General features: G+C 37.7%; 1 protein-coding gene across 1 annotated transcript; it reads right to left on the bottom strand.

Annotated features, from left to right (window-relative positions):
- Positions 1 to 7,253: 7,253 nt before the first annotated feature.
- slc6a4b (solute carrier family 6 member 4b) lies at positions 7,254 to 17,112 on the bottom strand. The gene is made up of 13 exons (XM_059337400.1): positions 16,911 to 17,112; positions 15,783 to 15,917; positions 15,444 to 15,663; positions 15,155 to 15,293; positions 14,299 to 14,433; positions 13,252 to 13,355; positions 11,579 to 11,706; positions 11,367 to 11,479; positions 10,334 to 10,465; positions 10,056 to 10,155; positions 9,814 to 9,914; positions 7,844 to 8,011; positions 7,254 to 7,757 (listed from the first exon to the last, which is right to left on the bottom strand). Exons 1-13 carry the CDS (start codon positions 17,110 to 17,112, stop codon positions 7,677 to 7,679), a joined length of 1,758 nt encoding a protein of 585 aa, XP_059193383.1. The 3' UTR covers positions 7,254 to 7,676.
- Between the last annotated feature and the right edge of the window lie 1,961 nt (positions 17,113 to 19,073).

Raw genomic sequence — 19,073 nt, 5'->3', positions numbered from 1 at the left:
GTGTTCAGTAGCTGCGGTGGCGGAGCCCGGCTCTCCCGGCAGATCCGGTCCGGTCCGGTCCGGTCCCGGCAGGAGGCGGCAGTGGCACCGGGGCAAAGCTCCTCGGTGCTCGGCGCAGTCTGTCTCTGTCTCTGTCTTTATCTCATCCAGGTTTCGGAGCAGTTTCACCGACGAGACAGCGGTTTGTAGACACAGACAGCCATGATGATCATCAGCACCAGCAGGACTCCGAGGACACTCCCCAGGGTGACTGTGAGGACAAAAACACGAGCCGATCAGCGCCAGTGACAACACATAAACAGGCTGTCCAACAAGATGCATTAACTAAAGTCTCCTGTTCATCGGTAAGTAACTGTCACGCTAGTATTCAAACAAAAAGGCGACTTGGAAGTGTTGAAACACCTCACAGCAGCACCATGCCTGCACCGAGAGGCCTCACATCAGTTTACAGTCTGACAACAAGACTTACCTAAATTCTGCTTCTGTAACACAACATAAGCTCTGTCGCTCAGTTTGGAGTCCTCCGTTTGTCCGGAAACTAACACACTAAAACACATTATTACAGCTGGTGGGATGAGATGCAGCATCATAGCGGTGGAGGCTGGAGGAGGATGATGGTGGTGATGATGATGACAATGAGGAGCTTCTTCTTCCGCTGGAGGTTCTGGGTCCTAAAGCCTCTGATTTACTTTTGCAGGGATGGGCAACTTGAATGCTGGAGGGGGCCACAATTTTTCATCGACACTACCACAGGGCCACATATAGGATATGGACATATATGCACTTAACCAGATATGATGAAACTGCAATTTTATGTGTTGTTTGTCAATGTTTACAGTGCAGTAACTTAACATATTTCATGCTCAAATGCATCAATAAAAGTATAAATAGGAATTCAAAAGGGTTGAAGAAAATAAAAAAGAACGACTTACTGTGATTTATTTATTTTTTTCAGTGCAAGAACAGCAGACCAACATTAATTGCAAGAAGTAATTTTGTGTATTTTTACACTGCACTTTTAAGATTTCATGCTCAAATGAATGTAGTTGTACTAAGGGCCACTTAAAGTGAGGGTGCGGGCTGTATGTGGCCCCTGGGCATCCAGAAGCTATTACAGAAGCTAAAAACAAGACAAAAATAGAATTTACAAAGAGTAGCTTTATCCATTAAAGCTGTATCAGATAAAATTACAAAAATGATCATTTTAAATTAGGAATGAATGGATAAATCAATCAGTAATATAAATAATCATTTATTGCAACCTTGTTGACAATTTCAATTGACATAATCAATAGGGTTGCTCATATCTGGTTGTAATGTCTATTAACATTGATTAAACTGGAAATAATGTTCTCAATTATTAATTTAAAAAATTGTATAAAAAATTTGTTTTCAGATTTTTTGTCCCGCCAGTGGTTGAAAACACAAAGATATTGAGTTTACTATTATAGACAACTAAGAAACCAGAAATATTCAGATTTGAGAAGTGTGAACCAGTGAAGACTTATACTTACTTATAAGATTAATATTTTTCTGACGATCAACACTTTAATAGTTAATCATTTCATCTTAATAATAACGTTGCCTCAGTTGAAATAAATCTTTGAGGCCTTTCTGCAGCCCTGACTGCTGCAGGTGTTTCCAGGTAGTTTGACTGTGGAAATACAAAGTGTATAAAAGATCTTCTCTTACTGGTAATCATCAAACAAGTGGGAGGCGTCCATCACATTTTCCCATTTCTGAAATGTCAAAGAGCAATAAAGAAAAGATATAAAGGTCAAGCTGCTTGCGGTTATATCCTTATATAATTCCTCTGCATGACTGATGTATATGGCCTTTACCTTCATCCTCTATAGAATATAAGAGTACCCACCATTTGAAACACTTATGGCTCTTAATTATGTGCCAGAAAGCTTAATGAGTGTTAGGAAATGTCGCCCACGGTGGCCTGAAACTAAAACAGGAGGCTAACTAGATAAATTAATCAAAACAAGAAAACATTTCATTAGAGCATGAACCCAAAGATCCTGTTTTAACAGGCGGTCCAAAGCCATTAAACTGATTTTTAAAAAATGTTATGACCAGAGTCAAGAATGGACACTTGATAAGCTTAATAAGCTCAATAAGGAAATGCAGTCTTTTTAGTTAGAACTCATTATCAGTGTGACTTTCTCTGTGACTGTCATCTTTTGTTTGTTTGTTGATTCATCAATGCATTTGAACATTGCCATGACAGCTCATGTGTTAGAGCATTACATAACCGCAGTGTTACTACTTGCCATTACATCATGCCACATGATTACACATTATTTCTTCCACATGCAGCACACTGAACTCACTCACACAACAGTAACCGGATCAAATGAGGCCAATCTAGTAATCAGCATTTTAAGTCTCAACAGTATCATGGCTGTAGACACTTAACCTACGTTTCCACCAAGAAGTTCCTGGTAATATCCGTCCTGGGGCTATTTTAAAGGAATTAAAAGGTTCCTTCTGCCTATTGTCTGCATTTCTATAGTCTTGTTTTTATCTATTAGTTCTGTTCCTGATTGACGACAAACAGTGCTCATTTAAACATACTACAATGAGTTATTAACTGATTATGAAACCATGTCAATTTATTTCGGATGCCTCTACATGACCTACATAAGCAAACAAGACCGTCAGCAAGAAGACTATTTCTATACAGTTATGGTTAATTTCACCTGGTCTGATTCCCTGAGGAATCAGACAAAAAGATTTACAGTACACAGACCAAAAGAGTTTCTGTTTACATTTTCTCAGGCCCCTCATTAGTAGACTATAGGGTTGGATCAATGTGTGAAAAACGACCCTCCTAAGCATCATTAATACATAATTTAACTGATGGGGGCTTGCTCCCGGCTTTGCGAACCTACATTGGCTAGTACAACAAATGTGTGCTCCTCGTTATGATTGCTATGGATGCCGATTATGTTCTTATTACCACTGAATGTAAGATAGACTTTGTTGTAAGCAAATGCTAGCCCACTAGGTCTAACTAGCTACCCACTAACTAGCATACTACCTGGTATTAATCACACTGCAGTTAAACAAGTAAAATAGAATTAATGATACACATTTTAGTTGGTCTTGTTGATCACAATAATCCTGCCTCCAGCCCCTGATGTGGTCTGTGGTTTGAGACGAAGAGTTGGTGCCGCTCTGGAACCAGTTTTCCTGGCCGAGAGCTGGTTCTCTGGCTGTCGAAATGGGACTAGGCACCGGCTCTGAACCAACCCTCGAACTGCCTTGGTCAGAAAGGGGAATATATACACGTTCAAATTCACCATAGCAGTGTTTTTCTTGCAAGAAAAAAAATCGTCAAAGCATTGACAGCTGGATAGGCATTGCCAATCGATTCAAACCATCATCAATTGTCAGTTCAATCGACCATCAGCCCAAGTCTTGTAGACCAGTAGTTCTCAACCTTTTTGAGTCGCGACCCCCAATTTAACATGCATGTTGTTCACGACCCCAGCTCACTGAATAGAATCTCACACGCACAGTTCAGATCACCCAAAAAAAAAAAAAAATGACCAAAAAAAGGGAAACAAAATGATCAAAAAAGACACAAAATGATCAAAAAAAGACACAAAATGATCAAAAAAAGACACAAAATAATCAAGAAAAGGAAACAGAATGACCAAAAAAGACACAAAATGACCAGAAAAGACAGTAAATGACCAACAAAGGAAACAAAATGACCAAAAAAGACACAAATTGACCACAAAATGATAAAAAAAAAAAAAAAAAGACACAAAATGACCAAAAAAAGGAAACAAAATGACCAAAAAAGACATTCAGTGACCAAAAACACATTAACACATGAACACTTTAACACAGTGGAGACAGAGCTGACTTCCAAAATGATTTGGCGACCCCCAGAAATCATCTCGCGACCCCAATTGGGATCCTAACCCCAAGGTTGAGAATAGCTGTTGTAGACAACCAATGAAAAAAGCACAACTGTATGCAAATATATTCCTGATGCAACAGAAAGTGCTGAAGGGGAAAAAGAATTATAAAGGCATCTGTCTGCACATTCAAACATTGGCTCTGTGATTTTAGTGGAATTCATATCACAAGAGAGCAAAATCAAATTCTTATCTGCTGAACCAAGAATACCTGCAGCTGCACACTTCGTCACAGAGGTCTGTTTCACTGGTGGTGTTCAAAATATAGCTGCAACAGAGCACACTTATAAATAGTCCCTCCCGACAGAATATATGAATATATATTTTTTCCTGACAGTATACATAATACGCGGCAAGTGATTTTTTTCTTGCAAATGTAAGACTTTATAATCTCAGAGAATATGCAAGGTTTTTTTCTGGTAAATTTGAGAATTTTTTTTCTAGGAATATTGCCCCCAGATCCCTTTTTTTTTATTTTTAAATCTGCAATGGCCCATATGGTGTCGTAGTATACAGACTGAACTGCACAAAACCCGGATTTCCTCTTTTTATTTCTTCTGTATTAATGTCTGCACTGCAACACACACACACTATCTGTCACTTTTTCTCTAATATACTGTTGATCGAGCTGCTAGCTGTTCATGTCAGGTAGAGGAGAAACCGTCTATTAAGCAGCGTCTCTTTTATGTGTCTTCTGTACTTGGCTGTTCTCTACTTCAATGGCAGTCAGTGACACAAAATGGGCTTTGATCTGCACGTCCATCAACCTGCAGCTTAATGTGGAATCATATGTTCCAAACCACTTTCTACCCTCGTCTATGTTCATACCTGTCGCCCTTGAAGTGATCCGGCCGGGTTTACCCAGAAATAAAAAATCAGTTGAATAAGTAAAGATCTAACGTGGGACTCGTGTGTGTGTGTGTGTGTGTTTGAAGTAGAGGCTGCTCTATTCCCTTGTATGTTGATGGATTCTGGATATTGCAAATTAGCTTGTTAATTAGAATATCTAATAGAGGTGAGCAGCAACAGCCAACAGCCATTACAAAGACATGAAGATCACCATATGGAGATTCCCAAGAACAAATCTCTTATGTGGCTTGCTACACATTTACAATGCAGGCAACATATAGTACCTGTAGCAACATAGTGGAATTTGACTAAATATTCTATGTTGTTTGGTCTGTCCATATTCATGTTTAACCATCAGGAAGGAAAAAAAGCACAAATATTAAACAAATAATGTATAATTAATTTATACACATCTGACTAGTACATAAACCAGGCTGAAAAGGACTGAAATCACATGACAATCATCACCTTGCTCATCACATTATTCTCTGAATATAAATAGAGTACAAAACACTTTTAGATCAGTTTAACACATGCCAAAGATATTTAGCTGTGTCTGCAAAAAACAAACATTTGAACAGTCTTAAATAAGAGAGTGAAAACACTGGAGAGGCACAATATCAATACAACCTTTACAATTTTTGTACATACAGCGTAATATTTAGGCAGATTAAGGCAAAACAGGCTATGTGGAGTTAAATGAAGGCATCAGATTAAGATCAAAGAGTTCATTTTGAAGATATGAAGAACCATTTTCGTAATATAACATATATATTGTACTGTATTTTTAGGAAGTACATAGGCTTTACTTTACATCATGCCAATACTAAAACAATGCACTAAATTCTAATATTTAAAAATATTTTTTTTTTCTGAAAATGATATGATGTTCTCTTTGTCTGAGTGCCCCACTTATCTCCATTACAAACACTTGTAGGGAAAAACAGAACATTTTTAGCAGATATATCCAGCAGCTGGCGTGAGATCCTATACAAGCACTGTATCATATAGATCTACTGTATAAATATGAAATTAGTATTTAGCAAAAATAAAGGAGGGGCTATAATTTACTGTTAAACTGATTTAGGTTTGGTCCCATTTAATCTCTCCTCTCTGTCTGTCAAGCAAAAAATGAAAAAAAAATCTCTTTAGAGTTCAACACAAACCACACAGAATATCTGTTCAGAATTGCCACAAAAAGTAAAGCAGAGATACTGCAGAGTATGTTGTTCACTGAGTGAATTAACAGCCCACTGAATAAAGTTTTTAATACATAAAATTGTATGAAAGAAAACTGCTGCCATGATGAATCAAGTGGTGAAAAACTGTTTTTCTCTTGATGTTGCTGCAAGTGCAACACTGGTGTTTCCATTACTTCATAAAACTCTCACAAGCTTTGCCCCATGGAATGGACATGTGTGCTGAATGTTACATATAGAAATATATGTTATTTTCCTTGGCATATTGTTCTTGTTAGATAAAGACAGCTGATTAAGGGGGAAAGCAGATCCTTAAAGGGATCGTTCTGATTTTTTTAAAGAAAGGTTGTATGAGGTACAACCCATTTATCCATAGTCAGTGTATTTCCTACAGTAGATGGTGGTTGGCAACCCTACAGTTTACAGGAGCAGGCAGGAGAACTGACACAGATGCTAAGCAATGCACTGCTGTTAACAGGCAGCTTAATGCTCATCTCAAAGCCACCACACTGCAAAAAAGCCGACTTGTATTTTTTGGCCTAAAACAGTAAAACAAATTTGGTAAAACTTGGAAATATAAATTACTGATATTTAGGGAAATAATGTAAGTTAGCACAACAAATGAAGCCAGTTGTCTGCTCAAAAACAAGTTTGTGAGTTGTTGTTAAATATCCTTAAGTTGGGGTTCAAAACAAGGGACAATAGTTCTGCTAACTCTTATTTCTTTGTTGTGAAATTCCATCATGAGCAAAAGCTAGCGGCTAACTGATGCTAGCGGCTAACTGATGCTAGCGGCGCTGCTTGTTACAGCTACAAGAGTAGCCATTAGCATATCAATGCTAACTCAAAATTGTGGTCCCAACATTAGCTTACATTTCATAGCGGCGTTACAATCGTGCCAGACAAATTCAGAGTTGAGCAACCTCAAAAACAAAAATTAAAATATTTAGTTTAATTGTCCAACTTAAAATTTTATCAAAGTTTGTTGCCTTGAAATTTTGAGTTCACCCAACTTTTCTTTTTTTGCAGTGCAGACTTCTTTGACAGAAACAGATATTTAACGTAAGATATTTAACAGAACACAGGCGTTGCTGGTCTACCGCTGCCTCGATTGTTTCGTGTTATTGGCTGACTTTGGTGACTAACTCTTTAAAACACAAGACACACAATGAGACAAACAAATGAGCTGATCAAGGCAGCAGAGAATCCTGTGTTTTGAGAGGTGAAAATAATGTGTTTCTTCAATGGCTTCTGGTGGCTTTGATAGCATAAAACAGGTAAACTTAAACAGGGCTGTCTCAAGGTAAAATCTTTCATCATTCTATCTACTGTAGGTAATACACCGACTATAGATAAGTACCCACTTTCATAAATCTGAACTACTGGCTCCTAAAACTATAAGACTGCAACACTTTGAAAATAGAACATGTGAATCTCCATATTAAGAATCTGAATACACACAGGCCGGTAAGATTTGACTATTGCTATCTCAGTTCCTCTTCCAATTACAAATTTAGCAGCATTTACCATTACAGAGCGTACATGTGCAGTGAAAGTTGACATGTTGGACATCATCAGCAGATAACAGTCACAATGTCAGATAATGTCCAGGTTCAGTCACAAATAATAAGTCAAAACTGTGGTTCAAACAGAAACTACAAGCAGGGGTATACTTCATGTGCTTTTCTTTCTACGGCACAGTAACCATGTTGAGGTTGTCAGCGTGGATGTCTGGTATGGTCCTCTCTGGTCTGAGACACACTGCCAACCTCTGCAGGAAACCAGACAGTTAGACGTTCATTTAAAGAAAAAATTTGCCTGAAAGTTCAGTTTTTCCCCCTTTCATCATCCACTGACCTGTTTGAGAGATCCAGGGGTCCACACCAGCTTGTAGACCATGTAGATGGGGATCCACATGAAGGATGAGAGGCCCATGATGTATCCCACTATGATGCTCCAGTCTGGGTACTTATAGTCGAACAGCGTGAGGGGCGTCGATTTCAGCAGGAAGCTCACTATAATATACTGAGAAAGGTTGGGATGCATCTTATTTCCATATGTAAATGTAACTTTTGTCTTCTTTCATGAGACATAATATTTGAAAAGGGTAATATATCTTTCACACATATATAAAAAGAAATATATATATATATATATATATATATATATATATATATATATATATATATATATATATGTCATGATACTGTAATAATGCAAATGTCAACAGGAAGACAACCAGAAAGATAGATGCAAATAATATTAAAGGGGGAGGTATTACACTATATGTAGAGGAAGATATTGGCCAAAGTGTTTGGCAATGTACATGTGCGCAGAAAAGGTTTTGAAAAAGGTACAAAGAGGAGGGGTCAGCAGTTAGACCACTAGCCCGGCAGACTTTTAATCTTACTCAGAGCTTCCTTTGTTCTGGCCCAACATTAATTTACTCACAAAGCTGGGGTAGGCAGTATTTTTTCTGTCATTTGGCAAATATTCCTTGATGACCTTTCAGCATATTTAAAAATTAAAGCGGACTTATAGAAAACTCATCTTCCGCACCTCTTCTTGGCTCTTTTTTTAGGCTAGTAAATCTAGCTCGTGACGGGAGACTTTGGCCAATCAGGTCATTTCAGAGAGAGGCCGTTTCTATAGGACACCACAGGAATGAGCTCTGAAACCCTGAAGTTTAGCATTAGCATTTTAACTCCCTGGGGTCTAAGTCTCTCAAACTCAGGATTTTGAATGGGTTTTTGGTTAGATGCCTGAAATAAGTTTTGTGCTTAACACAAGCTTGAGAGATGTTTGTGTTTTGTTGTCCGACATAAAATATCTTGCTAAGTATGACCAAATGGTAAATGGACTGCACTTATATCCAAAGCACTTTACACTACAGACTGCGCTCATTCACCCAATCACACACACATCCATGCTGGTGCTACCTGCCACCATTGGGAATTCAGTATCTTGCCCAAGGATACTTCAACATGTAGGCTGTCACAGTCAGGGATTGAACCACCAACCTTCTGCTCAGTGAGCGAACACTCTACCAACTGATCCACAGCCAACCACCTGTGAATTTTGAAATTTCTTCAAAAAGGCGGTTGCCACAAGAGGCGAAATGAGGCTACAGTGGTTGTCGGGGACATTAAACATCATCACGCCCCGACAGAGACGGGAACTTGTGTTTTTCAGTGCTATTGCAAACTCTTATAGATGGTAGGTTAGGTTAATAAACAGTTTATTAGACTATGGTTTCACTAGCTTGTCAAAACAGCGTCTGAAGCATAACAGTAGTGATGTTGAAGTCATTCGGCCGTGCTGTAGTGTGCTGTAGCATAACGATTTAACTTCTGTTGGCTGCATTAACACTTCTATCACCATAGAAGTGTTTGTGAAGATTATCCTGCTGAACAAAACGTGTAAGCATCAGAAACGTGTGTTATTTTTTGCAATGAGCCAGATTCCAATATAAAACCCCATGTTTATTCTCAATAGACCCCATGGAGATGCTAACTTCTGGGTTGGCCTACAAAAATACGTAATTTTGTTTGCTCTCACAGATGCTATACTCGTTCAGGTTGCTGTATGAACCACATGCATATCTGTGTGCTCATCTGGTGGGAGGGGCTTAGGACAAAGAGGAGGAGGGATGCATTTTCTTTTTCTTTTTCTTCTTATTTTTTGCCTTTTCCAGAAAACTGCCTACCCCAGCTTTAAATGGATTATGTTTATTTGATCCTGAATACCTTATACCTTAATCTAAGTAAATGTTTACATTGTGTACATTTAGCTTCACTTGTTGTTAAGATCAAAATATTTCATCTTACCGCTAGAAATGCTGGACTGATGGCAACCCAACACACTTTCCAGAATAATCCTGGAGATTTGCCCAGCATGGCCTGAACATCATTGCTAAATCTTTTGATACCTGAAAGCAACAAAATAAACATGAGCAGCAGCCATTTGTTTTTCAAATGCTAACAATGTATTTGATTATCAAGGGTCATCCATTTACATTGCAGATAAAGGAAACTGAATACCAGTGAGTTGATAATAATCTCTTGTTTACCGTAGAACCAGGAGACCGCAATGGCCTCGAGGAAACCCACAGCTATAATGGAGCATCCGACTCCGAATTCCTCCAGCAGCTTCACCACATAGGCACCACCCTGTTAAAACCATTTCACACAAAGTAATAATCCACCATCAGAATACAGAAGTCATTTTTTAAATTTACTACAATGTATAAACCTAACAGTAAATGTGATTTAAGGTTATAATTTGAGCTATCGAGGGGCTGATTTTAGTTCTCTTTGGTAAAACTAATTTAAAATGTGCAAAACTTACATTTGTAAGGGTGCTTAGAGAGCCCAAAAAGCAGACGACTACCAAGCCCAGAACAAAAAGTTCACGTCTGTGAGAGAAATGATCTGGATATTCATCCAACACGGCAGTGATGATCGCCTCCAGCCCGCCAAACTGGAACACACAGAGAATGCTGTTATTGTTAGAAAGGTTCAAATATATAGTATTATGTTCTAAATATTTCAATCTGCATCAGGGACCTTCTTTTCTGTTATGGTCATGTTTTTTCTGCCTGGCTCAAAACGTCTGTAATGCAATGAGGCTGTGCTTTAAACCAGATTTTTTTTCTCTGTGATTTCTGGGTGATGTTGCAGAGTCACACTGTTATATTATTAATGTCATTATTTTGTGAGGGAAAAGATTATTCTTTAAGCTTCTGCTATGGACTTTTTCAATATCATTCAATCCAGAATGTTTATGAAATGTCACTTTATTTTGGAGGGGTGTTTTTTTGTATAATAATAGAAATAATGATACTAAAAAGACACCTGTAAAGATAGAAAAGGTTTATGGAAGTTGGAGGCAGTAAAATGTCTACATTTAAATAAAAAGTATTTATTTTTAAAACAAATAAATAAAGATAGTCACTGTTGTTGTTTTTTTCTGTAGAATCATAAACATTGAAGTAATACAATATTATGTGAAGTAGGATCAAGTTTTTCAAATTTCAATTATGTATTTTTTTTTCCTTTTTTCTTTTTTTCACATTCATTTTTCATATTTTTACTGTTATATATATTTTGTCTTTCAGGATGTCTGCTTTTGTATTATGGTATATTTTAGTGTTTTTGGTATTACATTTATGTTTTTTATGTGTCTTTTGGTTGTTTATATCAAATCACTTATTGATGCACGAATAGCTCTTATTGCACTATACCTTGATTGTTTGCTTTTACTCTTCCTGAAAGTCGCTTTGGATAAAAGCGTCTGCTAAATGACTTAATGTAAATGTAAATGTAAATAACATAAATTAACCCTGAGGCCACCATCTGCATCCAGACTTGACAGTTTTTACCGTGCTGTCCAGTCCAAGCGTGATCATCATCACAAAAAAGATGATTGCAAAAAAGGTTGAGCCCATCATGTTTGCAATGGCTTCTGGGTACGTGATGAAGAGTAAACTTGGTCCTGAAAGCATGAAAATGTTGAATATGAAGAGATCAGGTCAGCATTTTTAAATTAGTTTTATCTTTTCATTATTTCAAAATATAAAACTAAATCACTGACCTTTATCCCTGGCTACATCCTCCACCTCCACCTGCCTCATCTCTGCCATGTAGCCCAGCACGGTGAAGATCACAAACCCTGACACGAAGCTGGTCAGACAGTTCACCAGACTGGTCACAATGGCGTCACTGTTGAGGGAGAAATGACATGCAGCACAACAATTGTAATTCATAATGTTTTAATTCTATCAGAGACACTGTCCGGATGTGCCCTCTGAGGTGAAAGCGGTCGCTGACCCTTCTGACCTTTGATTCATGGATTTCTTTTATATTTTCTCTTCAGCTTTGTGTTTGACAGATGAGGATCATCCTTGCTAGAAACCATCGGCATCTCCCAACAATACTAATGAGGAATACTCCACTGAATAACATTTGTTGCGTGTTAATTAGAGATGTAACACAGCTGTCAAATGTAAACAAATGCATGTATTCAGGCTGTCAATCAGCAGAATGCTTTAAGTAAGGGAAAATCTTATTTTAATGCACATTTTTCCTCTTACCCAAAGTGCTATTTATTAATCTAGATTGTTTTGCTGTGAGCTACTGAGTGTGTATTTATTTTGTGTATTTATTTTATTATTCTAGGGTAAACTATCCCAGGATTTTTAGATGAATAAATACACATTTTTGCTCCTAAATGACGATTTCTCAGTACATCTTAGTAAGAAATACAATGTTTTGAGCGAAAACTGTCACTTGCATACAGGTACTTTGCAATTGAAATATACTTTTCAAATACATTTGATATAATTTCACCATTAAAATGATAAAGAAGGCAATTTAATGGTAAAGAATACATATACAATATATTTAAAAATAAAACAATAAGGATACGGAAGTCGTGATAATCACATTGAGGAGTGACTTAATATATTTTTGCAGTGTGTTTAGAAAATGTTTGATGTGTCAAGAAATGGCAGCATCCAGCTCCATTCATAAGCTGTGTATTTACTGTTTCTTAACGTGCCACACTGCTCCACTAATCGCATCAGCAATACTATCAGTCATTCAGTTTAATTTCTTCTCCTGTGTACAGCTTGGCATTTATACCCATCATGTAGTATTCACCACTCCTGCCTCTAATAACATTGTCTCGACCACACATCTTATTTAATGCATGAGGAAGAAATCCCACAGTTGTTGTTAGAGCTCTGACTGCGTGCTGTGCACTAATGTCATTAAACTCAATCCTTAAATTCAACAGGAGGTGTTAACCCTTAATCGGGCACCCGTCGAAATACTTGCAAATTCCAAATTTCAACCCTAGAGAATATTGGAGGATATAACATACAGCCAGAATATGTAAAAAAAAAAAAAAAAAAAACATACGGACCGGGGAGAAAAATGTTTATGAGATAAAAGTGGTGAATCTGCAAGAAAAAAGTAGCTTTTTTCCCACTTTTTTCTTGTAAATCTGCGACTTTTTTCATGCAGATTTGCCACTTTAAATCTCTTAAATCTGCAAGTTTTTTCTTGTAGATTTGCCACTTTAATCTAGTAAATTTGCAACTTTTTTCTCTAAATATTATTTTATTTATCACTCATTTATTACTCATTTTAGATATCCGCTGAAGTTACCAAATATAGCTCTTCGCCTGATAAAGGGTTAAAGCCATAAATGTAGGTTCACATGAGTCAGTGTGTTTTGGCTCTACATTGAAGCTCAGCTCTTACCGATAGCAGTTATTTGTGAAAGGGTTGTAGCTGGAGAGAGCCAGGAGCACCCCAAAGCCAGGCCCCAGAGAGAAGAATATCTGAGCAGCTGCATCGACCCACACCTGGAAAAGACAGAAACATTACATTATCTGAGACTACAAGTTCAGGGGTGCTACCGGTTGCTCTGGACATTTAACTGCATAAAAAAAAAACACTTTACACAGATTAAAACTGGTTTCTGCCTGGTCTCCAAAAAAAGTATTCCTATCTTAAAATTTTCATTTTTATTTTTATTTTTTTGCTATCATGCCTCACTATAATTCAGCAGGCAGATGAGGTGTTGTGTCAGTCGTATAGAAATCTAGTTTCCGCACAGCTGTACGCAGGGAGATCTGAAGAGCAGCATGCATTCGGCATTAAAAAGAAGAGGGCAGCGTTGGATATTTGTGAGTGAGACAGAAAGGGAGGCCTTTGTTAATGGCAGAAAATCTAAACCAATTATGCATCTTATTATCCTGCTCTGTGGCTTATTTATGCATCTCATTTTGTCTCATCCATATTCCCTTCCAACCAAAGCACTCACACATGTTTAGCAAACAACCGCAGCGAGCCTGAGAGCAAAATAAGGATGTTTCATAGATCTAATATATAGGCAGATTCTCAATGGACAAATGCATGGAAATGAAGGTATATGCTAAACTGCTGCCTCTCATGCTTATAAAATCAGGATGTGTTAACAGGTTAATTACTAACCAGGAGCTCCTAAATTTTGGAGAAACGCATCCAATTCATACACTCTGGTCTTTACCACGTTTAAATTCCTTTTTGGAAGCTATAAAATAAATTTGCACTTCTGAAAAAATATTTTTTCTTCTGACAAAAGCAAAATTAAACATGTGGGTGGGAAATGTACACGTTAATAATTTTACGTTAATAAACATTTCTTTGTTGTTAAACCAACATTTCCAACCACCTGAGGAACACGAAGAGTTCTCAGGTTTTTTTTAAATATCTGCATGAATTGACGTATTCAACCAGCTGACTGACCAACTTTGTACAACTCACACTGGTCTCCAGCAGCTTCCCCCACTGCGGTTTCAGGTAAAACACCACACCTCTCCAGGCTCCTGGCAGAGTGGCGCCTCGGATTAGCAGGATGAAAAGCACAATGTAGGGCAAGGTGGCGGTCACCCACACTACCTGGTGCAGAACAAAGAGATAAATCAGGAGGAGAAACAGAGATGATGGACATGAAGGAAGATGACATGTCTGATACGTAGCATGATACAGAGGTTACAACGCAAGATATTGCAATTTATTGTGATACTGCAAGAAAGGAGATTTATTGCCATTTTTAACATCTTAAAACCCACCTTCCCACTAAAAACAAACTCATTTTTTAACTGATGTAGTTTTGGTTGTTTTTAATCCAAACAATCAAATTTTTTCAGAAACTTGAAGTTTTTTCCTTTCAAATAGATGACTAGACGACTAGATAAGCCTCATACATGCATTTTGGCATCACAGCAATTCTGTTATAAGCTTTAGGTCCAAAAAATGTTGGTGGATGCAGGTGGATTTTAAGAGGATTCATTTTAATTTTATGAAAACTGTCATAGTATAAAGAACACACAATCATATGCATACATCTGAGTAAAGTTTCCTTTTTATGCAATTAGAAGAATGGGATCATTCCCAGTAACATTCAACATTTTTTGCAATCGGATCTGTACTTGCAAAGGTAAGTACACATTTAATTTAAATTCCAATGTTATGATGGTACCACAAAATATTATATATATCGTGATACTCAGGTGTATCAAATTTTTTCTTCACCTCTCATGGACATGTGGTTAAAGTCAAGAAGATACACATTCATTCTCTTTATTATTATGGTAGTAAAGTAACTTCAATGTGTTACCTTCCCTGAAGTCTTTACGCCTTTCCAGAGGCTGAAGTATACGATGGTGAAAATCAGAAAAAGGCAGAGCATCAGCTGCCAGCGAACACTCCCGACATTTCTCAGCCCTGATGCCTTGTGGAGCTCTAGAACATTCCTCCTGTGAAAATAAATCCCATAAATCATAAACAGTTCCAGCATGAAAGACAGCATTTCCCGTACAAAATCACCAGGCAACTATTTATGTCGAGTATTACTGTAAAGCTATTTATACATGTGGTTTCTGTTACTCACACTTACATGCACTTACGTGTAAAATTCCTCTGCTGGAGACCTGGAGGAATTCGTCCAGGTGACGTTGTCATTGCCAAAATAGTTGGTGCAGTCGGGGGTGTTCCACACGTTGTCGCAGTTTGTCCAAGGCAAGATGGTGGAGAAAGAGGAGTAGAAGTAGAAGAGAGCCCAGGCGATGATGGTGTTGTAGTAGAAGGACACATACAGGGCGATGATACAGATAGCATATCCTATACCTGAAACGTGTGTTAAAATGTCTCCATGATAAAACACTGGCACTCATTTACAGTCAGCAAATTACTAGATAGAAGAGATCCGAATACCTGCTGTGGAGGGACACAGTGTGAGGCCTTACCTTTGAAAATGGGACAGATGTGTTTCCATATGGATATGGCTCCGGTTCTGTGGAACTGTCCCAGTGCCAGCTCCATGTAGAAGAGCGGCACTCCACCAAAGATGGCCATCAAAATGTAGGGAATAAGGAAAGCACCTGCATAGACATTCAGGAGGGTTTGTGATATGTAGGGCTTCTACATGAAGGTCATGGTAACTGTTGCTGTCTCGTGTGTAAATAAATAAATGACAAAGTGAGGACATATGTAAGCTCAAGAATGAGGGCTTAATAGACTTGAATCTGAAAATGTAAGACTCAATCTGCCAATTGAGCTATTATGTAAATAATGCTTTAAATGTTATATCTAGATCAAAGACTCAAAATCTCCATTTGATTAAATTGTGAATAAGTAAATACAATTAAGGCTTCAACACTGCAGACACATTTTATTTTCACACACAAAACTAGAAAATGAAACATGAAAATGTATAATCTTCTCTTATTCTGGTTTGATGTCTTCTTTGTCTTCTGTTTATGCTTTTTAATCCTGTGTGTTTTGTCCTTGATGCCTTTTTATGTCTTCTGTGCAGCAGTTTGAATTGCCTTGTTGAAAGGTGTTTAATAAATAAACTTGCCTTGCCTAACAAGCAGATTGGCCCCTTGGGTGCTGATGTTAAAGTACTGTGGAAAGCACAACCTTTACCAAACAACATACAAAATGACTAAATCAATCTATGCAGAATATAAGAAGAAGAAAAATAAAAACGTGTCCACTATTTGTTTTTCTTTCATAAGACGCTTGAATTTGTAAAGCTCCTATATTGTCAACAAAAACTGCAAAAAGGTGACCAAAGCGAAATAGAAACAGGCTATATCATGGGAAAAGCGTTAAAAGTTTTTAATGGACTTTTTAGTGATGTGAAGGCTACAGATGCGCACTTCAGCACCATGGACAGTTTCTGCTGCCAGACACGCAGCTTCAGTCTGTTTTCTGAACAAATTAAAGCCATTTTGAGGTCAAAGTCACACAGATTTATCCAATTTGAAGAAAATATAAAACTGTTTGCTAAGTAGCAAAGTCGTAAGCCATATCTTAAAATGCTAACTTGTGAAATGAGGCTGAATGGCCTTGGTTAGAAATACACTTACCGCCACCGTTTTGATAACACACGTACGGAAATCTCCAAACATTTCCCAGGTCCACCGCAAAACCAATGACAGATAAGAGAAAATCCATCTTTTTGCTCCATTTGTCCCTGGAGTCCGTCTGAGTGAGGACCGGCACCGGGACGTTGTTGTTGGAGCTGTAGCCGGGGTTCGGGGAGCCCTGGTGGGTCAGACTGCAGGCCATGACTGCTGAGTCCTGTCGGGGCATCGGACTGTGAAAAGTCAGTCAGAGGAGCAGCTCCGGCGAGGAGAGGAGGATGTTTCTCCTGTGATGATGACAGGGAGGAGTGGGAGGGGTTGGTGGAGCCGCGGCGGACATCTGGTGATACCTGTTAGAGGAGAGAGATCACAGAGAGGTGGTTTTACTCTCAGCAACACACTTAGAGTTCAAGAGTGTTCCTGCTGATCAATAAGATGTGAGGGAGAATACACTGCTCACTTTTCATGTCTGGAGTTACTGCAACATCAATGTGTCACATGAGGCTGCCTCCTAACAATGCATTCAAAGTTGTTAATACATACAGTGGCGGTTCTAGACCAATTTTATTGTGGGGGCCAAGGAGGGGCCAGTGTTTAATCAGAGGGGCACATTGAAAATCGTCAAAAATGATATTTAAGCATTCAAAACCTTTATTTTAGCTAAAAGTCTCATATTTGGAAGAACTATATTGATTGAAGCAATGATACTTACCAACATTATCAATTCTTTTTGTACGACAATGACATTTCACATTTTTGTACACAATTACTTTTATTTTTATTTTGAAAGTGCAGTACAGTGAGAATTATCTTTATATTTAGTTTTTATTGCACAATTAAACTATTAAACAATTTACACATTATGGGTTCCTTTTGTGTACAATGAGATATTGTTTAAACAAAAAATAGATAAGAATTGTTCTGTCGCTCATCGTTATAAATTGATCATTTTATTATTAATTTGACACAGGGGCCACAGCAGGGGCCAAGGGCTTCTTCACTGGGGCAGGGGCCCCTGGAGGCCCCTGTGTAGAACCGCCACTGCATACAATGGAGTCATGGTGTAAATGTGTCCGAACGTTTTTGGTTGGTTTAAAGGCTGAAGGTCAAAGTTCATTCTTGACTTTGAACATATCAAATTCTTAGCACAAATGTCAATTTAGTGGATGTTCTGAAGCTTTCTTACATGATCTTTTGCTATTTCTACACTCCACCAGGCAGTGGCGGTTCCAGACCAATTTTATTGTGGGGGCCAAGGAGGTGTTTAATCAGAGGGATACATTTAAAAAACGGCAAACATGATATTTAAGCATTCAAAACCTTTATTTTAGCTTATTTAAAGATGTCATTTAAGTGTATTTGGAAGATACAAATACATTGATTGAAACAATGAGACTTACCAACAATAACAATTATTTTGTACGACAATGACATTTCTATTTTTAGTGCACAATAAGTTTTTATTTTTATTTTGAAAGTGCAGTACAGTGAAAAAGATATATATATATATATATATATATACACAAGCTTTTATTGCACAATTAAACTATTATACAATGTACACACTCTGGGTTCCTTTTTGTGTACAATGAGATATTGTTCGAACAAAAAATAGGTAAGAATTGTTCCATCTTTCATTGTAATAAATTGATGATTTTATTATTAATTTGACACAGGTGCCACTGCAGGGGCCAAGGGCTTCTTCACAGGTTCAGTGGCCCCTGTAGGCCCCTGTGTAGAACCGCCACTGCCACCAGGCTTATACAGTTTTACTCAGTCGCTTTGGTGCATTTCTCACATCACTATTTATATTTGCACAACAGTTTATGTATTTATCAAAACAATTAGTTCAAACCTGCAAAAGCGTGTCACTTGCTCAAAATGGATAGCTTATTCCTCAAAAGCAAGTATTCATGTCAGTGAAAGTGTCAGTGACATCAAGATGAAAAGTCCTGACACCATGTTTATGGACAAGATAGTCAAATGTCTCAAAAGTCAGATCTTGGTGACATTACCCCGAAAATGCTCAAGACACCACTATATACTATTTGCACAGCCATTTGAAAACTACAGTAAAGTTACACATTGCTGTATTTAGTGAGGTAACAACACACTGAATATGTATGTTTCACATTTTTATTGCATGTGCTTTTTGCTAATCTAATT

The sequence above is a fragment of the Centropristis striata genome, chromosome 7, assembly GCF_030273125.1.
Source record: "Centropristis striata isolate RG_2023a ecotype Rhode Island chromosome 7, C.striata_1.0, whole genome shotgun sequence".
Taxonomy (NCBI): domain Eukaryota; kingdom Metazoa; phylum Chordata; class Actinopteri; order Perciformes; family Serranidae; genus Centropristis; species Centropristis striata.
Note: the sequence above shows the minus strand (reverse complement) of the source record. Positions and strands in the feature narration are given on the sequence as shown.